This window comes from Hydractinia symbiolongicarpus, chromosome 10 (assembly GCF_029227915.1).
Source record: "Hydractinia symbiolongicarpus strain clone_291-10 chromosome 10, HSymV2.1, whole genome shotgun sequence".
Lineage (NCBI taxonomy): Eukaryota > Metazoa > Cnidaria > Hydrozoa > Anthoathecata > Hydractiniidae > Hydractinia > Hydractinia symbiolongicarpus.
In genome coordinates, this window is record NC_079884.1 from 9,770,949 (window position 1) to 9,797,094 (window position 26,146).

At 32.2% G+C, this 26,146-nt stretch overlaps 2 protein-coding genes across 2 annotated transcripts; one reads left to right on the forward strand and one right to left on the reverse strand.

Annotated features, from left to right (window-relative positions):
- Positions 1 to 1,613: 1,613 nt before the first annotated feature.
- LOC130612241 (axonemal dynein light chain domain-containing protein 1-like) lies at positions 1,614 to 18,807 on the forward strand. Its single transcript, XM_057433546.1, has 22 exons — positions 1,614 to 3,211; positions 8,038 to 8,128; positions 8,307 to 8,395; positions 8,606 to 8,662; positions 8,765 to 8,801; positions 8,892 to 8,984; positions 9,607 to 9,776; positions 10,650 to 10,742; positions 11,032 to 11,098; positions 11,386 to 11,423; positions 12,310 to 12,371; positions 12,467 to 12,639; positions 13,123 to 13,218; positions 13,318 to 13,376; positions 14,293 to 14,652; positions 14,956 to 15,244; positions 15,414 to 15,728; positions 16,234 to 16,464; positions 16,897 to 17,034; positions 17,171 to 17,192; positions 17,703 to 17,769; positions 18,547 to 18,807. Exons 1-22 carry the CDS (start codon positions 2,895 to 2,897, stop codon positions 18,683 to 18,685), a joined length of 3,003 nt encoding a protein of 1,000 aa, XP_057289529.1. The 5' UTR covers positions 1,614 to 2,894; the 3' UTR covers positions 18,686 to 18,807.
- A 3,854-nt stretch (positions 18,808 to 22,661) lies between these two features.
- On the reverse strand, positions 22,662 to 26,068 carry LOC130612844 (F-box only protein 47-like). The gene is made up of 9 exons (XM_057434188.1): positions 25,568 to 26,068; positions 25,283 to 25,359; positions 25,067 to 25,202; positions 24,674 to 24,746; positions 24,450 to 24,601; positions 24,079 to 24,228; positions 23,568 to 23,710; positions 23,094 to 23,280; positions 22,662 to 22,735 (listed from the first exon to the last, which is right to left on the reverse strand). The coding sequence occupies exons 1-9, from the start codon at positions 25,770 to 25,772 to the stop codon at positions 22,662 to 22,664; spliced, it is 1,197 nt and encodes a 398-aa protein (XP_057290171.1). The 5' UTR covers positions 25,773 to 26,068.
- Positions 26,069 to 26,146: the final 78 nt, after the last annotated feature.

Genomic DNA, 26,146 nt, shown 5'->3' on the forward strand with positions numbered 1-26,146 from the left:
AAAGCACTGTACAATGTCATGCAAACGAGAAACTTACATTCAAGATCCTGAGTGTGTGGATAATTCGAAGCAAAGTTTTCGACGCAATCAAAAAGAAGATGACTATGAAGTCTCTGAGAAGAGGATACAAAAAAAGGTGGTACCATAGCAATGTACCTTTAAGACGTGTTTTGAATGACGTTTAATATGAACGCTGTTTGTCGTACTGCAACTATATCTATATAGCACATTGTACGTAAAATATAACAAATTGCAATAAGTATGTTGCGACTTGACAATTTGAGTGAAAGTTCAAAACAAAGTTTAATATCGGCTGCACAGTGAAACGTGTTTTTTAGTTGTAAATATGAAGGTGTAAAACATTTTTAATGCTAATTTTTTTAAATTTAGAATGTTACTGTTTTTTTTTTTGAATTTCACAGTTCTATTATTGAAAACGTAACATTGCGAGTAGTCTATGCACGTAAAAGGAATTATGATGACAATAGACATACATGGAGATTGAGAGCTCAGCACGCTGTTTGCAGTTTCAGTGACTTTTATCTTATTTTTACAGCTGGCCTGGTCAATTTGAGAGTAATATGCCATCACAGAAAGCAAATGTTCCGAGACTATCAACAGATAGTCCCACTAAGAAGAAGACAGCATCGATAGAAAAGCGATCGTTGGTAACTTATGATAATAAACTTGATTTCTAAAGACAAGTTGTTTTTCTTCAACTTCCCATGGAGTAAAAACGAGATGTAAAGGTGACTCGCAGAAGACAAAAGTAGTCTTATCTTCAAGAACCTGTTATTTCTAAGCAAAGCGTAGTTCCGCGGTGCCTGTTTGTGAGAAGGTAGCTATTTACTTTTTAATGTTACAAACAAGTTTACTACCAACAAATATATCCTAATCAGTATAGCTATTTATAAATGCAAAAGTATAATAAAATTAAAAAACAAAAAGGAAATTAAATTTGAAGAAGAAGAATTCGAATTATTGTTTCGTTTTCAATTCAAATAAAAGTATATTTTTCACTTTACATCAAAATATGTTCTCTAAGGCAGATACAAAGATTGACTTCTAAACTTCTAAGCTATTTCAAATGTGTGGACCGCGGTACGAAATGGAAAATTGACTGTTTTTAGTTTTCCTAAATGTTGGATAGTGTTGACAGATCTTGTTGTGTATTTGTTTTGAGAAATATGAAAGGTTTTAGACAATACTTCAGGTGTGTTATTATTTCTTGCTTTGTACATGAAACAAAGCGTTTGGAAGATACTTAGTTGAAATACATTCAAGGCTTTCATTGATTAAAGAAATGGCCTGAGATAGCGTATTTTTAAAAGTGATTATTCCAGTGACTGTAATTTAGTTTTATTACTGCTACTTTAAACTATGTTAGCGCAATTAATGTGACTATGTATAAAGGAGTAATACAATTGTATTAGTCTGTTTAGATGCTAATAGATTTAAACTTTTAAATTTACCATAGATTTATGTTGGTGCCATTTTAGATTTTCATCAAGTATCACACCTAAGAAATTAGAGGATATCTCCCGTGAAATTTGATTTATTGACGCAAAGTTTGATCTATGGTTTGTATTTTTAAGGAGCGACTTTATTGATGTTGCTTTTGTGCTCTCATCAAAATTGACTGCACGTTTCTTAAGTGCAATGGATAAGTAATTTTAAATAGATAGTCGTTGTTTTTTATATTTGGCGTGTATTAACAATCCTGGTCTGCCAGAATGTTACAACAGGGTATTTACTTCCGTTTATATCGAGTTTATGTATGTGTGTTAATGTCAAAAAGGGTTGCTATGTAAATATTCATGGTTAAACATCTTCTATTTTGTGACCCATATTGACACAACTGAACGCCATGAAAAAGTGTATTTGCGATTAGGATGGAAAAACGGAGTGTTGGAAAATATGTTGAAAATTATTGATTAAGTGGGTTTGACGATTGGAATATAAATTCGATACTCTGTATATGGTAAGCGAAAGTTGATCAATGGTAAAAATAACTTATGTAGTTTGCATATAGAACGTATTTGTTGCAAAAAAATTTTCGCAAAAATGTATATACTTTAAGGCCTCTCAATCACAAAAAATTACCAAACATTTGTGAAGTGGGCAAAATATGAAAAGGTGTAAAATAATGCTTTTTTTCTGAATAGCCTATCTATTGCGTTTTCGGATATAAAGTGTTGAGTATTAAATAAACAGGACAAATGGAAATGTATTGTAAATTAACAATTGGGTGTAAAATAAAAATAAAAAAAACAAGTATGTTTAAGAAGATCCTTCGTGGTTGCTTTGTTTAATTCAACTACATCACATCACTGCAACACAACATTGATTTTCATTTTATTTTTCAGACTTTTAATTAATTACAGGTAAAAGTAACGCCTAGATGTTTCAAATGAATTGGATTTATAGGGATAAGGGATTTTGAATGAGCGGGGGGGCTTATAATATGCCAGGGGTAATTCGTGGATAGACTCATCTACCAGATTTGACAGTATATTAAAAAAACACTCTTAAAGAATTTTGAAGAAAAAAACCTAAAGTTTGTCGCAAACATTTCCTCTCGAGCGGCGGAGAAACACCAATACACAGCAACAAACCTCGTTCCCAGGAACAACAAGCTCGACCTCTTGGCAGATGCAATACGCCCTGGGAATGAAACCGAAACCAATGCCCCAACTGCGTGTTTACACTAGTCTCGATTTCCTTTAATATATTAACATGCTTGTGACCAAGAGTTTAAAAACTATCGAGTTTTTTCAGCAACCATAATGGTAAACATGGAAGAAAGAGCAATCTGAGCAGCCAGGCTCGATTTTAAGATGCTTTTCGTGAATAATTGTAGTTTTCAAAGAATAAAGAAATATATATAATATATAATGGCTACAGAATTCACGAGTGCTAATCTTCAATCTGAACAAATCAACACATCGCAATTGGCAAAAAATGTTGATAATTCTGTCAAAAAGGCAGTTCTACCACCAATTGGAGCCCAAACTTTGAGAAATGATTTTCTGCCACAAAATTTATTAGCTACTTTGACACAAGCAACAAAAAAGTATGACAATCTAGGTCCAAAGCAAAGTGGACAAAGAACAGTTGTAAAGAGGGCAGATAATTTATGGAATCACGAGAAAAGTCGCTTGAAGTTCAAACATTTGACAGAACAGCCACCATGTTATTGTGGTGCTGGAAGGTAAGGTAGATGTAATAAACATGTGACGTTAGTGTAGAATTGACTTTAATTTCCCTTCCTCCAAAAATTTTCCAAAAACAATAAAAGGCTCAATAAAATGAATGTGTCATGGCACGGTAGCTTAGGAACCTTCGAAAATTCTTTCTGGGCCCCGTTAGCAGGATATCGCTGCTAAGATTTGGACTCCCTCCCCACCTCTCTTAGCGGATTTCCATCCGTGAATACACACATTCGGATAAATCTTGGAAGGCTCAGGGGCGTGTTTTGTAGATAAAAGTTATCGGAATTGATGACAAGAGAATTAAGCTTATAAGGACGAAGAATTTTAAGGCCACGAACAAATTTCTCAATCCTTAGGGGATTTTTTTTTCAAACTTCAGACACCCCCCCTTAGCGGTGAAATTTTCAAAGGTCCCTTATTGCTTATAACTCTCACACTTTGTGTCAGGAGACTGTAGTTCGATTCCCCTTAGCAGCGATTCAATATGGGTAAGTGGAACCATAGCTCTGGGTTATCCCTAGTTATGTTAGGGAAACTGAGGAGATAGCACACTACGTGGGGCTGTTGGATGTTGCAGGCGGCAGAGAGTTGACGAGTCCCAGTCGGCACAAAGACATCTAAAAAAACGTCTAAAAGATGCATGCCACAACATCTAAAAAATGTCTAAATTTGATCTATTTTGTCCGCTTTTAAGATGTCTTTCACAAAACGTCTGTTAGACGTTGACTGAAAGATGTTTGGAAGTCATTTTGATTAAACGTTTTCAAAACGTCTTGTAATAGATGTACTTAAGACGTCTGAAAAGCGGACAAAATAGACTAGATTTATAATTTTAGTAGACGTCTTTGTTAAACCGTTTTAAAGGCGTCTTGCAGTGAACTTTTTTTAAACGTCATAAAATTCATCTTTTAAACATTAAAACATAACCAGTTGCTAACTTGTTTTTAAGCATGTTGTAGACAAATAGAAATATGAATACTAAGTTACAATAAAAATATATTCATTTTACAAATTTACAAACAAATATTTATATTTACAAACTATATATTCTTTATATCAAAAATAACCATAATTTTTTTTAAAAAAAAATGCAAAAATTTAAAAAAATTAAAAAAACTGTAGGCTTCAAAATGGTTTGTATTCAGGATGATAAAGAAATGAAGAACCGGGTTGTAGAATATAATTTTTAAGAACCTTTTTATAACAAACTGTTAACATGTCACAAGTAACATGGGTTGTGTAGGGAAAAAAATTAGCTAAGTCAAGAGTGGAGTCAAAGAATAATCGCAATAAATAACCAAGGTATAAACATTACGTAAATCTGTGTTTACGATTTACATTCATTTTATTCTTGCCCATGCATTGACATCAGATTAACTTCTCAAATACATATTCTTAGTTTTTTGATAACTTCGCGACTGGGTCGGTAATCGTGGTAATAACTGTTCGCAATATGTGATAGGCTGGACTTTAAAAGATTATCATCATGAAAAGTGCCATTCACAAAGGAGAAAAAGAACGAATCAAGTTAGGAAAAGATTATGTAAATCACGGCCAATCTCTTAGTGATACCTTGAATTCTATATATTTCTATATTTTACGGAAAGCAGCCGAGAAAAGTGTCGAAAAAAGTATTAGAAAATACATTTTTACCCAAGAGAAGAAACTTAGAAGTCTAACTAAAAACGTCGCACCACCGTTTACAGCAGACGAAATTGTCACCAATTTATCTTCATACAATTTGCTTGATGATGAGAGTGAAATTTTAAAAAATGGTCTGTCTTTTGCCATTCCACCATCAATACTTAGGAAAACAGATGTGTTTGTTTCGTTTGAAATGATTTATCGATTTATGTCCTCAAATTTGAAAGATAAAAATGATGATAATCTTTTAAAGTCCAGCCTATCACATATTGCGAACAGTTATTACCACGATTACCGACCCAGTCGCGAAGTAATCAAAAAACATGGTATCCTGAAAAAGTTGAAGAAAAACAATATTCTTAGTTGTAGTTTGCATTTCAGTATTTCTCGATATTTTGTTCTGTATCTGTAAAACAATAAACAATTCTTCTAATCTTCAACGAGCATATAGAATATTATGCACAACATAAAATCTCAATCAAAAATCTAAAAACGAAAAATATAACTGTCCGAATCTGAAGAGATTTATTTAAAATCTCCAAAAATATCACGATAAAAGTTGTATACAAACATACCGAAAATGTACAGTCGATTCCTTTAAAGACTTGTTGTTGTCGCTTGAATCACAAAAACATTGAAAATGTGTATTAGGGGGTCAAAAAATAAAGTTAATAAGTATTCCTAGACAAGCTTTGAACTTATATTTTACAAAAATAAATTTAAACTAAAGAATATAAGGTTTATATTCAGTGCAGTGATTTTTGTTTAATTTTATTTCAAAATCGAATAAAACCCCCCAGATATCTCTAGGTTAAACCCTGTCCAAATTTTAAGCACAGTACATCGAATAAAAAATTCTTGTTCGAAATTGATCTAACAGACATCTTACAAAAGACATCTTTTGGTATACCTCTTTTAGACGTCTAATAATCATCTTTTTAAATACCTTTTAAATTCCGTTTTTTATAAAAACAAGAAAAGACAACTTTGAGACGTCGTAACTAAACGCGATATAACTAAACGTCTAAAAGAGGTTTGAAAGACGGCTAACAGCAATGTGTCTTTCAAAGAAGTAAAATAGACCTCTTATAGACCTCTTGTGCCGGCTGGGGTAGAGCACAAACCCACATTTGGTCTGTATAGCTCGAATTGTGCATTATATACCCTAGGACTCCCCATTTAAGCTATGGCTTCTCTTAAAAATTATAGATTGGGTATATCCCTCAATATTTGTGAGAGTGGCCAATTAAAATATGCACATCTGTCTTATTTCCAAAATTCTGTTCCTCTTTTTGTACAGTCTGGAATCATGACACATAACATCCTGGTCCGCATATCATGCATGATACGCACAATTCACAATGCTGTCATAATGGCAAAATTTTTGAGCATTGCGAACATAATGACCTATTGTGATGTTATTATTGTGATCTTCATTACTTTGTGCATTTCTTTTTAAATTACTAAAAACATCGGCAGTTCAGTTTCCAAAACAATATCGAGAAATACTTTGTGAATTTTAAATTGAATATTATATATAAGGTTGGGAAAGTATAAAAATAGAAACAACTCTTTAAAACTTTTCTAGCAATAATTTTTTTACAAATGAAACTACAACATTTTTACCGTCATACGGTAATTTTTAAAGCTGAAAAGTTGTTTAATTGTTTGTTTTCTCCAAACCATTATATTTTAGACGTTTAAATTTGAAAATAAAAGCAACGTAGATAACGAACATTCTTTTTACTTTGATCATGAATCATTTAAAAAATTAAGACATACATACAGTGCTACAGCCTCGAAATTAGCCCAAAAACCTGTCGGCAATAAATTGCCGACGACATAGTCATAATCAGTGGCAATTTCTCTGCAATAATTTGTCGACACGAGAGAGTGAAGCGTCGGCAATTTTGAAAATATTATTTTTTGAAGCTCTGGTAATCTTACTTACCCTTTAAATATCAGTCTTTTTCACGCACGCCTTGGCACACTCCTAAGTCGTTTCAGGCGTGTGATTAATCGCACGCCTGAAAAATAATTTTCAATTTTAATCTATAATATCCATTTTGTAGTGTGTGATGGCAGCCCTTGAAATAGTTATTGGAGACTCGTCTAACAAAATTTCCGCCACATTTCGTCGGACAAAACGTTTGATAGATTTTCGTCTTGGTCGAAAACTTTTAGTCTTAGAATTATTGAATAGTCCTGGTTCTTTTAATCCACAAGCAAGCCTATTCATAGCCAACCTGACTATCCTGGCTAATTCACCAACTCCTGACTTAGGTTAAAGAACTACATAGACATAAATCTCTTTTGCCTGGCCCCTTTGTTGTTGGTAACCATGTATTTTAAAAAGTTGTGATATACACATGGTTCTACTGAAAGTAATACACTTTTATGCTAGTTACTGATCTTTAGTAATAAGTGGAAGTCCGCAAGTGTGACTGCAGTGCTGAACTTGTTTTTTAAGATAAACTTATATGGATGCGATCTACCCAAGATAAAGTTGACAATTTTTGCATAAACATAGTAGCTGGAAAGTGAAAAAAGTCAACAAGACCACACTAGTATAATTTATACTCTGCTTGCAGTTGGCTGCACTATTTTCAATGTTGATACCCCATAGGAGAGATTACTTAGGTGGTTCTAGTAAATAACAAACCCTCATTTTGCAATATTTAAGCAATGTCCTCTAAAAAAGAGATGCCTGTGTGATAATTAAATGAAATGTACATAAAAATTATTTTTGACAGTGATCTGATTACTATAAAATTTTGAAAGTGTCTTCATAGAGAACAGTTAATAGACAGTAAAAACAAATTCAAATTTGGTTTAAAACGTAATAAAATTGTGCTTGTGAGATGAGCATTTGGCTTTAAAGCGAAGTGACTGCTGGATGAAATTGGGACCATCAGTTACTTATTTTTGAACCCTGGCTATTTGTTTTATTTACCTGATCTGTCACCCAATCTGCCTTGTGTCCCCTTCTGTCAGGAAAATTTGGACGTTAATTATATACAATTTCGCGTTTAGAATTCTTTGTTGTTGTTTTTATTTTAAAATGTATTTTTATTTTCTTGTTACAAAGCATAAAAAATTGTGTGACAGAGCTGCAACATATGCTTGACTTCGAAGGCTTTGCAGCCGCTGTAATGTTATAAGTATGTCTGGTTTCCTTTAGGGATATCTCATATCTATTGGATGCTACTAATAAAAAAGAAAAATTAGAAGAAACAAATATTGAGGAAGATGTTCAGGATGCAAAGATTACGGTAAGAATAAATGAATAAACATGAAATTATATAAACCCTAGATCAATAACTTTAGCATTTTTGCTGCTGTGATATCATTTTTCTTGGGTCAATTTATGCATTATAAAAGCTATATATAAGCCTTGGATATATATGTTTTGATGTGATCAGAAATTTTATCACAAAATATATATTTTAGGCAAACAACAAAGTACCGGAAAGTATTATTCCATCTGAATTTCATGTTGTTAAGCATAAAGGAGTTGTTGGACTGGAAGTACAGGATGAGTATGTTGATGATTTTTACTTTTTTCTTAATGTGTCAACGAGTTTTTACATATAGCATGTTTAAATAAAGTAAAATTTAAGTGAAAAAATTTAGAAATAAGGGGAAATGTTGCTTGCCTATCAGAGTAGAGTTTTCACTGTTTTAACAAAATAACTATCACTTTGTGCAGCTTACAAGATTTATTTTGATGAATATTTTTTTCTTCCTAGCAAATACACCACCAAGATAGACAATCATGAAGACCATCTTACTGTGTTTCCATCCATGTATGGTATTTTTTTGAATTATTAAACGATAGAAGAAGGTTTAGGGAGTCAATTTTTGTGGTGTACCAGTCTTTACATGTGATTAATTTTTTAACAACCTAGGAAGCCATCAGGAAGGCAAGAAGCTCTCCAATTGATGGTATGTTTATTTTTATGTCATTAAACAATACTTGTTAAAAATTCATTTGTGTGGTCAAAGTCAACTGTAAATAAAAACTGGTTTGTGTAGAAAACAATGAATTCATTACTGAAGAGGGCTGGTGTTGCCAGTGATCAAACAGAAGAAAAGGAATCCTCACAAAATGAGAAAGATGGAAATCAGGTTGGTAGGAAAGAAAACATGCAGAGTTATTATTTTATCGATCTCCTGTTACTACCAATAAGATTAAAGAAAATTACTTAGACCTTAATAACCTTTCTTTCCAATGAAGCAACACAAGTTCTTTCGAATTTAGGAGAGTGGGTAAGGAAACAACATTAGGATAGACTGAAAGAGTTCAATAAAACAAGACACTTATCAAAAAAAAACAAGAAATAAAAGGTCAGTCTAAAAAATCACAGAAATATAGTGATTATTTTTACTGTAAGCCAAGTGAAACAAACAAATATGATAATCCTGAAACTACCTTATCTAAACAGAACATAATGACTAAATTTATATTATAAAAAAATTAAATGCCGATAGAATTAGCCTCGTTTAAAAAAAACAAGTTTCAATTATAAGTCTCTTACAGTGGAAAAGTATTCAACACCTTAAACTATAAATAAGAAGGCTGTTTTGGGAAACTCTGTGTTGTCCTCCAGGGATATCTTAAAAAGTATGGTCATAAATACTTGTGGGTGCGCTCTCTGAAGTTTCTCTAAAAAGATTTTGTTCATCATTTAGTAAACATGAAACTTAACTTGCTGCTGTTTTTATCCTTTCATTCTTTTCATATTTACAGATAGAAAATCTGCTCAACATTGTCAAAAATGAACAGAAAATATACAATATAGTCTTCAACGAAATCATACGACAAGTCAGTATAGAGTGTGTTGAACGTGGTGCTGTTCTTGCAGAGCTGCGCAATCGATATGCCACCATGTTTGACCAGGTTCCAAAACAAGTTATGAGGTATCTTGATTGTTAACTTTCAGAGCATGAACTAATTTTGACAGCTTAACGTTTGAACAGTGTAGGCTTGATTAACCACCTTCATCATTTATTAACGTTTTACATGGGCCTTTATTTAAAGGGTGTTCTTTTAACAAGTTGCTACTCTAGCTGTAAAAGAAAGGGTTTTTTTTAATATTTTTCTAAATTTTATGATATTTGCTTACATATATTACAGAAAGACATTTTTAAAGAGAAAATTTAATGATGATCAAAATTTACAAAACTTAGAGACCAGTTTTGTGCACATAGTATGTTTAAAAGATCTATATTCAAAAACAGAAGAAAGTTTTGTGTGGAAAATAATTAAATCATACAAAATTTGAATCAAAAGTACCTTTTTCTCAGGTTTATTAAAAATAGCTTATACTTTAAGAGTAACGGAGGTTTTCTGCAAAAATTACTGTGGTGTTTTTTTCTCATTATTTGCAACAATTCCTTATAAAGCTGTTATATTTATAAAAAGTGTATTTTCTCATGTGCGTTATATTCCATTTGGTAGAAATACATTAGAGTGATTGCTAAAGACCTGCCAACTGTTGTTCTTATGGTAGAGCATCCGCCTCCATTGTGAACGGTTTTGGGTTCAAACCCAGGTCAAATCATGCCAGAGACTATAAAGTGGGAATTGATCCTTTCTGCTTAACATTCAGTATGAGAATAGAATTGATATCAGTTATCTAGTTCAGTGGATGTTGGTCTTGCACTGCTTCTGTAGCTCAAATGAGAACTTTAAATGTACAAGCCCCTTAGCAGGAGCCTATTAATAGCAGTACTGTTAGCAACTGAAGAGGCCATACTGGGTAATATAGTACTAATTTTTTCACTTATTAGCCTTCACGAGGAAGTTCTGGCTCAGCGTGCCTTGGATCGGAGATTGACTGAAGAACTATCTAGATTTAAAACTTCAATAACACTTTTAACAAAGTAATGTCAATTTTTTGGCTTGTTGGCTGTATATTTCTATTGTATATATTTGATTTTTCTCTATTGTTAATTTCTAATTCTTCTGATTTTCAAATACATTCAGCTAAGGAATCTGTACTCACCTTGTCTTAGCCGTATTAAAATTTTTATCCGCTGACACCAGTATTTTGCATAAATTATTTTAAAAACTGATTTTTTATTTTTTTTTCTCTTCAATTTTAACCAGCATATGTTTGTCACAAAAAAAATGAAAATAGATTTTAAAATCTTCATTTTTAATTTCATCTAGAGAGCTTCATGAAATACATGCTCATGATGAAGAAGTTACACGACAGGCTATCGAAACACAAGCAGAGGTAACACAAAATTTTATTTAGTAATTATGTAGGAAGCACTAGTGTGGTATTATCCTGTTGATGTGTTTACTTCCCATAACCCAATTTTCTACATTAAATAATTTTTTGAAAATATGATATTAAAACAAAGATTTTAAATTACAACTTATAGGCTACAACATTTTCTTATTGTTTCAAAAAGTGGCATTAAAATTTATGTTATTCCATCTTATGTCCTACCTATATATATCAAATGGACAAAAAACCTTCAAACCTTTCTAGATTTTATCAAATTGATATTTTTTTAGTTAAATGAAGCACTAAAGGAGTCGGAAAAGAATGCAAGGTATTTTATTAAACAAATGATTTTATTAAACAAATTTTATTAAAAAAATGTTTTTGTGCTGCAGAAAAATAATACTTGCTAATTGGATAAAAATTACTATTCAAATTCATTTGAAATCTTACTTTTCTAAAGTTTGAAAAAAATATTGCAGATAGAAAAACTTTTGGGAATGTATTGCAAAGAGTTTACTGCCAAAAATATGCTTTCTCATTGCAGAAATTTCTTTTTTGGAAGAAAGGATGTAATTAAAGTTTGGAAATAGGATTGTAAGAATTGTGCAAGATGCATAATAAAAAATTGTGCACTTTTTTATTGACTGTGGCTACTCTTGTTTAAAAATGTTGAATTTAAATTTGCTAGTACAAGGTAAATTCGCAAACATTCATTTAACATGTTTTTCTTTTAAAATATTTTTTGTCCTTAAAGTGTTTTCAACAGCCATTAGATTGTCCTTTTTCTTATAGATTTTTTCCCTATAACAACCTTTTTCTATTCGCAAAATATAATACACACAAAAAACAAATAACCACCAAAGAATATTTGGCTCAGTTTGCAAAAATTAGTAAAACACAAGTAAAAATTATTTAGTTTGTTGTTGAATTGTTAAAGTTTGGAGTTGAACTTTTGCTATCTATAGTAAAAAATCTCATTTTACAAGTTAACCAAATCTAGGCTGATTTAATGACTTGACTGGGCTATGGTTTTAGCTGTAGAACAGCTGTCACTTGAACCAAGAAAAGTATGGAATCTTATGTCTAAAAATTTAACATTTGCCAGAAAGCAGTCAGCGCATTTTAAGACATCACGAAATTAGTAGCTGTTACCTGTTAGTGCCTGTTGAAATTTGTTTATAAGGTATGTATCATGTGTAAAATATTTGCTCTAGTTTGCTTGCAGAATATCATGATCTGTACGAACTTCAAAGGAGACGACTTGATTACCAACTATGTGAGTGAGGTTTTTGTAGAAATGATAATTATAAATAGAAGACAAAAAGAAGTAGATTCGTTATGTTTCCTATATTACTTTTCTAACTTATTTAGCGAAGTTAATTGAAGAGAGAGATCTGTGGGCTGGAAGTGCACACATGTTATCTCTCAAAGTGACAGAGAAGCACAATCTTGTAACTGTGAGACGACTTCATTTGTTCGAGAAAGCATGGTATAAATTAACCAATCATTTTGCTGTCCTGTTGGGACAAGAGGATGAAAAGCTGGTAAGATGGTTTGACATTTCAGGGTGACCACAGCTTAATTTGGAACTCTTTAAATCTGATTTCTCCATTTAAGCTCTGTACACCAGCTGAGTTTTTTAAATTTGAGGCAATCCTGAATACAACCAATTATTTTCAAAATCTTCTGGCCACCATCTTAACATGCATTTTTTGACATGTTGTTCATTGTGCAATTTATGTTTGCTTGTTGTTGTTGTTAAAACAATATTTTGAGCCAATTTTAGACCAAATAGTTTTAGGTATCAAGGATAATTTTAATTTTTCATCATGTTTAAAATAAACATCTTCGAGCTATTTATTTGTGAGTGACAAGTGTTGGTATTTCTTCTCAGCTTAGTCAGCAGATCCTATATATTAATCATGTTTTATTTTTACAAATGCCAGCAGAAGAAGATTAGACCAGAAATCCTTAAAAGAATGTTTTTAACTGTGTACAAATTACATATTTGCAATTTTTTTTGAAAGCTTCAAACGTTGGCTGGTCACGTGCATAATTGGCAAGACATCGCTAAATCATTTAACGAAAGATTATCCAACGTCGAAGGGGAAACTTATGCAAAGGTAAAATTTTTATTTGTATCTTCTCGAAGCACAAAAATAGTAAGAAAATTATTCAAAAAAGCAGAAAATGTTTATCGAAATAACAAAATTTTTATCTAGATGCTATCAGTTCAACAGACGTTGCTCGAATGGGGAGAGAAATTTGAAAGAGTTGTCACGTAAGTAATGTATGGTTGATACTGGGACCCATCCTTTTCCCATATATTCTTCAAAATTTATGTTGACGTAAGTTTTACTAATTATTTTAAATTTTACATTTTAAAAATACACAATTAAATATTGTTTTAAATAGAAGTACGCTTGACCCTCTGTAATTCAACTTCGTATAGTAGACACGAATATCTCCTTAATTCGAACAATTTATTTAGCACCGTAAAAACTTCGTAAGAAACTCTCATAAGTCACTTCCTGTTATTTGAACCTTTATAAAAAATTACAAAAATCACCATATCTCGAACGATTTTTTCTGTCCTGTCGTCTTTGCTCTCTATTATTCGAACATCGTTAAGTTTATCATGCATACCGAATGTTTCTAAACTAAAAATTGAATGTTAAGTTTTATAAGAGATTCCCTTTATTTATTTCGGAGGCTCTATAAAATATTTTGCTAATCATGGCGACAAATGTAACAAAGCAAGGGCGTTTGTTTAAAATCATTATTTTTCGACTAGAGTCCTAAATAATAGGTTTAAATGGAAAATTGCTTGCCATAAATCCGAAATTTTAGAAAGCTGTATCAGTTTCTTACTATTTAACTCTCCGTAATTCGATCGAACTGTTTTGTCTCCCTGCGAGTTCGAATTATAGCGAGTCCACATCGCTAAACATTGTAGGTTTTTGTAAAGTCTTGATTTTTATATTTCTTATTTTATTCGAGTCGCTTTTATGAAGCCGCTATGATCTTATTCTCAACCTTCAGTATCAGCTGCTATGTTTTTTTTACTGCTGTTCTTGCGAAAAGTCCTTGTAAACTAATCAGATGTAGCTAAAGGTTTATCTCAGAATAACATAATGCTTTTTCTATGGTTTTTTACTTGTGGTGTCCACTTATTATTTCTAAACGATATTCTTTAGGCCTGACGAGGGAAGCGTTCACCCGCTTGAGAGTAGAAGCATGCAAGATTTATTCGACATTCTGAAGTCTTGGGAAGAGATCTTTACTTCTGAGGCAGAGCGGTTTACTGGTGATGTACTCCTCTCTTGCGAGGACGATCTTTTGGAGCTTAACACGTGCGTCGATCTGTGGATTGAAACCGCGATGAAAATATTTTGCAATCATCCCAGTCAAGATGGTAGCTGGCACGCGCAACATAACGCTATGATGTCATTAAACAAAAATGTTGAAGAACTACACAAAAACTTCAAGTTACGAATGTCTGGCGAGAATGGGTTGGCAAAACAATTTATTCACTTTATAAATCATTTGGACACATGGTATGTGTTTTTGTTTTGTTAGTAGAAATTCATTTTCCCCTGCGCTTTGGTTTTTCTATAATCTCATTATTTTCAGATCATCTTTGGAAATACAAAAATCCATTTTCTATTTTTTTTATTTTTCTTATTATTTCTTTTTCTTTTCTTTTTTTGGGTGGGGGGAGGTTATGATTGGGTAAAAATGCTTTCTTTTCACAAGTCTTCCCATATAAAGCATGATCTATAAAACCTTTTTTAGAGTGGGCGTCCCTGACTCCTTAGGCTGCCACCCTGTTTTTTATCGGAATTAACACATTTTTTTAGGGTTAATAAAATCAACATACTCCTCAACGGTGGCGAGACTTTATTTGAATCAGAGTGGGTGCAACTGGCCGATTTCTTTCAGGTGCAATGGAGAGAAGCCCTGGATCGTATTCTGCACATTCTTTCGCCAGATGATGTAGATGAGATAAATGTCAGTAAGCATCATCTCGAGGACAGGTCACCATCTGGGAATAAACAGGTTGTTGAGGACGTTTATAATGCAACGCAAAGTTGGTTAAGTGACACAATCAACGCATTTGAAAATGAAAATAGCAATATTATCGAACAGGTATATGACAATGCTTTAATTAAAAATGCCTCCTTAAACGCCCTTTCAGATAAAAAGTATTGGTTAATTTCAAGCAATCAACGTTTCTAGTTAAAAACCATTTCAACTCAAAGGGTAAAAGTAGTTTTTTTATAACTCTTCATGTTTTTCTACTGTTCTATTTCTACAGGTCACTACGACGCATTCGAACATGATTCGATGGATGATAACCATCTTGCTTCGTTTAGCACCGGATATGAAGGATGTTAACTTTACGGATGAGCTGACTAAAGAAGACAAAACTAAAGGCTTAGGTGCTGCCATTTTATCAGAATCGACATCGGAAGCAATTATAGAACGAGCTACTATGCTTTTCAACTGGCTGCGCTCGTTGTCTGACCTGATTATGTCCTGTTGTAAAGATATCACGAGATATGGCTCGAAATCAAAAGATTCCAAAAATCAACAGGACGATGAAGGTGCTGGCGATTTAAAGAAAATCGAGGTACACCATTTTTGTATTGCTAGTTCAACTAGTTTATTAAGAGACGGAATTTTTATATATAACTGAAATGACATTGCGTTTGTAGGGATTATGTCAGCAGCATTTGTAGCTCCTGCAATTGTTACTGTTTAGAATTCTATTGAAGATTTGTACTAAAATCAAAGTGGAGGAAACAGTCTGATACAAATATTTTCTCTTCTTCTTTCATAGGCTAACATTCGTTTTTATTAAGGTTCTTTTCCATTTGACTGTATTTTCTGTTTGCACGTGCGCACCTGGACAAAACTTAAGGTGCTAACAACAAAACTCGTGAGCTTTTTGCGCTATAGCGGAATATGCAGTCAAATGGGAAGAAGCCTTTAGTTGGCATTCAAATTATTTGATTTTTTCTTATCTTTAAAAATCAACTCGAATTTTCATTCTCATTTACCACTGGAACAAATAGTCTAAAAAACACTGAAAAAAAGAAGGGAAAATAATAAAAATTGAAAAAATTTAACAATAGATCGAATGTCAGGGTTGGATGAATACTGCGAACCTTTTAATACATGAGTTAACTGGAGAGACGATTCCTATGAACGATTTTCGGTCACGTATAAAAAACATGACTACTTCCAGTGGACAAGTAGAAGCCCACACGGATTTGCCAATCACACAGCCGACTGTGATGAAACTAACAAATGATGACGCTGATAAAATTGACAATGTTGACGATGAACAACTGGAAGATGTAAATGTAGGTAGATGACTTAATTTCATTCATTCATTCATTCATTCATTCATTCATTCATTGTCATTCATTTTCATTCATTTTCATTCATTTTCATTCATTTTCATTCATTTTCATTCATTTTCATTCATTTTCATTCATTTCCATTCATTTTCATTCATTTTCATTCATTTTTATTCATTTTCGTTCATTTTTATTCATTTTCGTTCATTTTTATTCATTCTCGTTCATTTTTATTCATTTTCGTTCATTTTTATTCATTTTCGTTCATTTTTATTCATTCATTTTCTAACTTTTGCTGGGCTTGTAATGTTACCAGGGTGTTACTAAGAACATATGTTGGTCAAAGGGATAAAATACACACCATATTTGACACACATATACACGCAAAATTCTCAATTATAACAGGTCTTTTTATTCTAGTTTTTTATACCTTAGCTGTCAAATAATCAATCTATTGATGCAAGTGGTGAAGATGATGCGGTTACTGATTGTCCTGTCGAGATGATGGTGATTGGTACTGACGAGAATGTAAAGAAGAGAACGATGGAAGATGTAACCTTTGAAACAACAGCTGTAAGAACCAGCCAAAATTATGAATTTGTAACGACGTGTAAAGGAGATTTTTAACTTTTAATAGGCAAAAATATCTCATAACTTTTTGAAGGTTTAATATTCTTTGTTCATCTTTATTCGTATGTTTATTGTTTAGATGCATGGAGAGCCCAGAAATGGTACGTGTTAACTATAATCTGTCATAGATAAAAAAAATTGGATGGAAGGGTTAATGCGATTGTTTTGGGTCAGTCTTACCCAAAGAGAGAATAGGTTATTTGATGTAATGGGAATCTCCATACTTCACAATAACAGCCAAAAAGAAATGAAACCTCTATTCCCTTAGTTTCATAAGTTTTTTGTTAAATTAATTGTCCTATATTGTAGTTCTAAAACTGAATTTCTACTCTGCAGCAAATTTTGCTGTGATTTTCTTCATGTAGAGTGAATTTTTTTGTCTGTGACAAAGGATAGGAAAACATTGACCTTGCAGCTGCTCACTGTCCAGCATATATCACAATCAAGTCAATATCATTATTCTGTTTTCTGAATAATTAATTTGCCGTGGTTGGCTTTAAGAAGAATAAATATTATTAAAGACTTCCCTACTTGACCACTTTATTCAGCAGAGAATATATATAATTTGTAAGTCAGTATATATTTACACGACAACTTTGCATTCGTCTTAGATATACAAAGCCCAAGTATGTCTCTGGAGTCACTAAACACGTTGGAAAAAATGCAGTGCCAGTTGCTGTAAGTGTTTTATGCTTGTGTTTTTTTTCTTTTCAATTTTTAAAACTATTTAACCCTCATCTTGGACTGAATGACTCCATCCAATGATTTTTTTATTCCATTTCATTTTGTGTCACGTCTTGTGACAACTTACTTTAAAAGTCCTTATAAGGACTAGTCTGATTATGGTTAAAGGATGATGCAGCAAGTGTAATATCGTGCCTTTTTATGCCCTTTAGAATACTAGGACTTTCCCAAATTTCCGAAGTTAATGTATTTGGCATAGAACGCCCATTTGTTCATATACGGTAGCGTATTAGACCCATTAAAAATCCAGCATGGATCAGTTTATTCTTTCTTCACATTTTCGATGAGTTACTGAGACACTAGTGCGGGGGCATTTTTTGCAAAATAAAGGGGGGCTTGTCTTTATACCTAGTTGCAGACAATTTACGTGCTTCGCGATATCCAAATGAAGAATGGATTTATCTGCAAAAGCTGTCAAGTTTCATTTTTTTTATCTTGATAGAACTTTAGTTGTTTTCAAACCGCCGTATCTTGCCATCAGTAATTTTTCAACATTTTATTTTATTTTTTGATAAGCGCAAAAAATCTATATGTATAAAGAGCGCAAATAAAATTTATATTGTCTTTTTGGGTCTGGGGAAATTTTATGGTGGGTTCTCATTGAATTTACCAACAAACGAGTCATTGTGCTAAATTTCATATCTGTGCTTAATCCCTTCAGTTGTGCTCCTCACTACTATAATCCTGACTGTTTGAATAATTTTGTTATAGAATGACAGAAGAGAGAGCACAAGAAGCTGAACATAGAGCATTTACAGCCGAATCTTCTCTTAAAGAAGCAGAGGAAAGAATACGTGCTTTGGAAAGATCTTTGTCAAAATATGAATCCAAATCTGATGGAAAAAGTTGACTTTTCCTTTACAGACAGTTACAATATTTATCTTGTATATTAGTTTTGTTTTTCTATTTGTTGAAACGTTGTTTATATGTAAATGTAAAAATAGATCATAATATATTTTTACCAGTTTACCACTTTCTGTTGTGTATACTGTACATGCAATTTCTTTTGTGATCGTCGTTCCCTCGTAATTGAATTTCCGCGCCCGAAGGCGTAGGAATTTCTTTAAAACCGTCGTTTTTTTATTTCGGAGCATTTTTTGAGAAAAAATCGACCCTGGGATTTCATGTTGGTCCGTTACAGATGTAAACTTCGTACCCAAGCTCCTTAACTACTGGGAAATCTAATATTGACGCTTCAGGCCAAAATTTGTATTTGTTTTCGACAAAATTTGGCACAGTTAACAAAAAAGTATGCTGAACATAATGGTGACATAATAATTTTGATTTTTGTCACCTAAATGTCATTTTAGGCCAAAATTGGTCCAAAAATTAGAACTAATTTTCAACAAAATTTGGAACACTTAACAAATAAAGTATGCTGAACATGACGGTGACATCAAAATTTTGATTTCTTCTTACCTAAATGTCATTTCAGGCCAAAATTGGTCCAAAAATTAAAACTACTTTATTTTTAACAAAATTTGGCACAGTAAACAATTAAAGTATGCTGAACATGATGGTGACATGAAAATTTTGATTTCTTGTTACCTAAATGTCATTTTAGGCCAAAGTTGGTCCAAAAATTAAAACTACTTTATTTTTGACAAATTTTGGCACAAATAACAAAAAAAGTATGGTGAACATGATGGTGACATCAAAATTTTGGTTTTTTGCCACCTTAAATGTCATTGTAGGCCAAAATTGGTCCAAAAATTAAAACTACTTTATTTTTAACAAAATTTGGCACCGTAAACAATTAAAGTATGCTGAACATGATAGTGACATGAAAATTTTGATTTCTTGTTACCTAAATGTCATTTTAGGCCAAAGTTGGTCCAAAAATTAAAACTACTTTATTTTTGACAAATTTTGGCACAATTAACAAAAAAAGTATGGTGAACATGAGGGTGACATCAAAATTTTGGTTTTTTGCCACCTTAAATGTCATTTTAGGCCAAAGTTGGTCCAAAAATTAAAACTACTTTATTTTTGACAAATTTTGGCACAATTAACAAAAAAAGTATGCTGAACATAATGGTGACATAATAATTTTGATTTTTGTCACCTAAATGTCATTTTAGGCCAAAATTGGTCCAAAAATTAGAACTACTTTATTTTCAACAAAATTTGGAACACTTAACAAATAAAGTATGCTGAACATAATGGTGACATCAAAATTTTGATTTTTGTCACCTAAATGCCATTTTAGGCCAAAATTAGTCCAAAAATTGAAATCACTTCATTTTCGGCTAAATCTGGCACACTTAACAAATAAAGTATGCTGAACATAATGGTGACATCAAAATTTTGATTTTTGTCACCTAAATGCCATTTTAGGCCAAAATTAGTCCAAAAATTGAAATCACTTCATTTTCGGCTAAATCTGGCACAGTTAACAAATAAAGTATGCTGAAAATGATGATGGTACAAAAGTTTGATTTCTTCTTGCCTGAATGTCATTTCAGGCCAAAATTTATCCAAAAATTAAAACTGCTTTATTTTCGACAAAAATTGACACAGTTAATAAAAAAAGTATGCTGAAAATGATGGTCACATCAAAATTTTGATTTTTTGTCAACTAATGCCGTTTAAGACCATAAACGTTTCAATCGCAAGACTTTCAACCATGAATGATAGGCTGTATTTTTTGTTAGCAATTTCTTTTAAAATGTGAGTTTATTATGACACGTTTCGTTTTGTTTGCGTTTGTTGTAAGATATAATGTCACTGGTGTGCTTTATCTTCAGAGGTTCATGCACCAAACCCCTTCGAATGTTTGGCACAATAACACAACGAATTAGCAGGTTTTCATCAAATATTTTGGTAGCGCGCGGAAATTCTTAGAGCCCCCAGGGCTTCTTGTTCAAATTTCAAAATAAAAGGTTTAATTTCAAAAAAATTTTATTTCGCGAGAATGAATAAAATCACGAAAAGTTTTAGCTATAAAATGTATCGCTGTAATTTTTGAATTTATTTTATTTTGTATCCAGTCCAAAGAAAATTTTTGTGTGCGAACGACCTTTGTGGGCAAACATTTTTGCACTTTGCGAATATAAACTTTCGCAAATGAGCCTGATCCGCGTAAGATTTGGTGGAGATACCAAAATATGCCCAATGCGTGTAAACTCAGTAATACACCTTTCCTAAATTGGTTTTTTTTAATATGCCGCTGCTATTTCTCAATTTCGTCGAACAAAATAAATGTGATTTTTGAAATCCTCACCTAAAACTTAATAAAATGCAAAATCTTCAGAGTCATACGGCGAACAGAAGCTTGTTAGTACAAGTCGAAAATTAAGAGGACTGTGACCGTAACATTAGCACCACCAAAACAGCATTTTCACATATCGGATTAAGTTAACAATTTATACACACACATCACAATTCAATGATGCTGGATATGCTCAGTCAAAACATCAAAATTCTAATATTTAAAAAAACATGCATTTCGAAAAACGTGTATTGTCGTCCAACATTTGTTGTGCAACATCTCTTGTGTCACTTTGTTGTACGACATTTGTTTCCATTAAAATGATAACAGCAATTGTTGTACAATTGTTGCTCAACTTTTTATGTTAATAGAAACTAACCGAGAGTTGTTCCATTGTGCTATAAATATGTATTTTTGTGGCATACTATTGTGGAATTGTAACCTGTATGCTTTTCCACAAGCACGAATAGCTACAGCGGTTAGTTTGCCAAAAAATGTCGAGGAAAACCTGTAGTAAAGATTAAAAAGTAAGCTTTTTGTACAGGATAAATTAAACATTTCATCGACTTTTTTAAACCAGTACCTAAAATTCTTGAATAGCGATTTAAATTTTACATTTCTTTAGTATCAAAAAATATTTACATGATTCAACAATTGCAACTCAATAAAAATAAATTGTTTGGCATTAAATTAGTGTATAATACAAAATAGGGTTATTGTAATTCAGTTAATTAAATATATATTAATTATAATTATTAAACTTAATAAAAAACAAAAATTATTTAACCACAAACTGACGAAAACTAACGGCAGGCTTGATTACTACTAGCTTGCAGGAAGTAAGTGTTTCTCTTTCTTCCAAGCTCCTAATAACTTTAAAAAATGTTGATGTAACTGCAATTAATGACAAGCTCTTTAATTTGAAAGAAATTGGACGTAGCCATTGAACTTTTAACGGATTTTAAACAGCAATCAGAAACATTCAAATTCAACAACAAACAAACACAAAACATTGCTTTGAATTCCGTTTACAACATTCCAGCATCCATCTTGCTACCTCAGGGTTCGCTTTCGGCTATCTGTATCGAATTCACTGTCCTCTGATGGGAATGTAAAGCATTATTTTTTACTCATTTCTCTCGCCAAGAGAGTCGTAGCTAACGTAGTTAAAGAGCGTAAACTGTCTCGAAATCTATTTCTCTCGTCGTCTTGTAAAGACTGCTGAGAATCTGGATATAATATAATTTTTTACTTTTTACATTACTTCTACAAACTTACCTTATGCGACAAAATTTTGTCGGTCAAAAGTGACGAAATTTTTCTTTGGTGACGAAAATTATGTCTGACGAAAAACTTGGTCCGACGAATAAATTTGTCCAAAAGCAAATTTTCTAATATTTTAAAAATTTACATATATCTCTCGAAAACTGATATAGGTTATATTCTGTTGATTGAATTTTATAGCCAACCAAGTGGTCCTTTTACAACAAAATGTATTGAAATTCATGCCAAGGAGTCAAAATCTCACTGACTTGGAATGCTTTTTTTGACATAATAATTGTCTTTCCCTCCTTCAGAATTCGAACTTATTGAGATCCAAACAATAAAACTCAATTTAATCATAAGCATGATCTGTAGTAAAATGGTTAAACCAAGGGGAAAAAACCTTTATCGTATCGTATTCATTAACTGAATCCACAGAAAATAAAGAAAGTAGCGTAGAAAAAAAATGATATTATATATTTTAAGAAATTATACTTGTAAATTACCTTTATTGTAAATTACCGAATGAATATAGCATATATTTATTTGAAGAATATAGGTTTGCCAAGCATATACAACGTTTGTGGCATTTGTTTTTATTTGTATATTAGCTGATTGAAGTTTAATAAGAAATAAGAAAAATCCAAAATGGATTTTTCGTCGGACAAAAGTGACGAATATATTTGGAAGTCACGAAAATTTTGTCCGCCGAAAAATTTTGTCCGCCGAAAATGTTGTCCGACAAAGTTTTGTCCGATAAGGTATTTCATTCTGATTAACTTACCAGGAATATGCGCTTGATCATCTAAGATATCTATCATGCCTTCTTCATATATAGAAAAAATCTGATTTATTAGGTCTGTGTGATCTTTGGCTCGCGGAAGTAGTTTACTAAGGTGTTGGATCAAAGCAATGAACCATTCTTGCTCCTTCTTTATGTACATACTCGATTGGTTTACACGACTGCAATACTAGATTGATATTGACAAATAGTAAGGGAAATGAAGGGGTACTGACTTCACAAGAAATTTACGAGTGGGCTGGAAATAAGGTAAATTGCGGACTAAAAAGATTGCGAGTTTCCTTAGTATTTAAAACTTAGGACGATTTTCGGTTGAAGAGAAAAAAATGTAAAAAAGTTCGTATTTTAACTAAAGAATGAGCAGATGTGTGTAATTTTTCTTTAAATTACTTGTGTCATTATGTTTAATATCCGTGTCATATTTCATAATCATAGCACAGTACAAATTTGTCTCACCTGCCAGGTGTAGTAAAGTAGGTAAGCCAGTTCAGTCATTCGGCCATTCACAGCTTTGTTTCCTAACACTTCACAACACATAGAATCTCCACAAAACTTTAAAAGGATTGCAACGTTTTCAATATCCCATTCTCTTGCGATTGCTATCAATCAATGAGTAAATTCGCCATTAAAATTATTGCACTTTTAATTTAGAATCTTTTGCTAATTTTATGTGTTTGGGCTAATCGTTAAAAAAAATATTTTTTATCGATTATACTACTCTTCGATTTTTTTTTTAATAATTTGTCAAGATTTATTCCAAGTTAGTGTCAAATTGGTGATACGTAGTAAGGAAGAAACAGAAACAAATTTCCTATTTTGCCAAAAATATTTTTACAGTAAATTCGTCATATTATCTAAAATTTTACTCGCAAGTTTCATCGTAAATATTGATTTCAAAAAAACATTTTTGAAAAACAGAGTAGTTGGATTGTAAAACTTTTGTACAATAATTAACAACTTTTCTTACTGGTCATTTCTTCAAAAAGACTGATAAGATCATCTGCACTCCATAAACCACGTGCATCATCTTGTAATACTTGTATTCCTTTGGCTAATTCCATTAAATCTTGCACAGCCATTTCGGACGACACCGTCATTTGTTCCCAACTGATATTTTCTAGGTTAAAAAAATGTTTTTACCTAATATAGTCTGAATACATTGTTAAAATAATTGTATCTTCTTTAATATCCGACGGCTATATGTCGCACGATTTTGTGCTGAAATATAAAAAATGGCAATGCTAGATTATGTACAACGAGCGAAATTCTAATGCTCGGACTATCATCGGCAGGCTAATTCGTGAGTTTTTTCAGGGGTTTAGGACAAACACAACATACCACTCTCAGAATCACAAGGACCAAACAGGATATACAGTAACCTGGCTTGAAAGCAAATAGGATATGGTTTTAAAATCTGTGCGATCCAAAACGATATATCAGAAGGGCATGATCTGTTCAAGAAAATTTCTTTGCAAAAAACACGAACATATCTAAAATAAATTTTATGTTAAGTATATGGTTTTAAACATAAGAATACACATTTTGTGGGTATTATATAGCACCTTTCGTATCCAGATAGATTTCCAGGTTTAGCTTTCATCACATGTACAATCCTTTCCTCCAAAAGTGAAGCACCTAAAGATAGTCAGTATATTTCAAGCGTCTTATATTAGGCGATGCAAAATTTTTAGAATATTTGTCGTTCGAAAAATTGAAAGGGCAACGAAAATTTTCAAGAACACTAAAATCAATTTTCCGCAAAAATCCTTTGTTTTCTATGATTGCTGACAAATATTTTCGAACATTGAAAATTTGCGTAATTAAAACGTCTAAAGCAACCCAATCCCGTGTGAATAAAGGTAGGAGGCTTTGGGAATTAAACCCAAATAATTTTTTGTCCTTGGCGAAAGATGTGTACATAAGATGACAGTTTCTTGAGTACAATCGCTAATCACCTTTAATTGCTTGGAAAGCTTTCACTTTTTCATCGTCCTCCCATCCAGCAATAAAAGCATGGAGGAAAATACCATAACAACTATACGCCAAATCACTTCCAAGTTCAGTGCATATTTTTACATGGGAATCTCGTAACTAAAATTGATTATTATAAAAAACGTAGTTAATAAAGAAATTGATGACGGAAGAAATGCGCTTACTAAAGATATGAATACCTTGTCAAGAATTTTCCCAACTTGTGCCAGTCTTTCTCTTGTAGAAAACAAGCAAGTGGATCGCTTCAGCATAATTCCTATGCAACAATACCACAAAGCTCATTACATTAGCTATGTCATGCCGCGCAAAACTATAAAAATTGTGCACCTATTTTTATTTGACCTATTAATTAGTAATAATTAAAGGCCTTTAGTTTACACAACAAGTCGAAAAGTAATCGTTGTAAAAGTCCTAGAACGAAGTTAAAAGTTAGAAAATCAAATTATACATTATTTGTACTTTACCTAGCTGTTTATAGTGTTCGTGACACCTTTTCGACTCGTTTTGATATTCAACCGAAGCCAGATCGTCCGCATCCGCAACGCCCTTGATTGCCGGAACGACTCTATCAGAACCTTCCTTACTGTAAACGTACATCAGAACAAGATTTCGAAAATCTTTTGATGCTAATGTTAACGAACCCAAGGATATTAAAGGCGTGTATTTCATAATGCGAAAAATAACCTAAAAAGTAAATAACTTCCACATTATAAATTGCGAAAAAATCTTTAGCAAATTACCTAAACCACGGTTATTGCTTGTTCATTTCTTTTTTTACACTAAAGCAAACCAGTTACATTCTACCCGAAATTTATTAGTGGCGAGGTTAATTTTTGCGAATTTTGCATTTTTATTCTGCTTTCACGAAAACAGATCTTCACAAAAATGACAATGGGCACCATTCGCGGAAATAAATTTGTGCAGAAAATATAAAAATTATCACTGTTCGCGAAAGTTGCCAAATTTTTTTTTGTTTTTTTTTAACTAGGCTGGTCACTTTTCGTATTCTTTATATTGCTTTAAACCTTTTCTAGAACATTAAA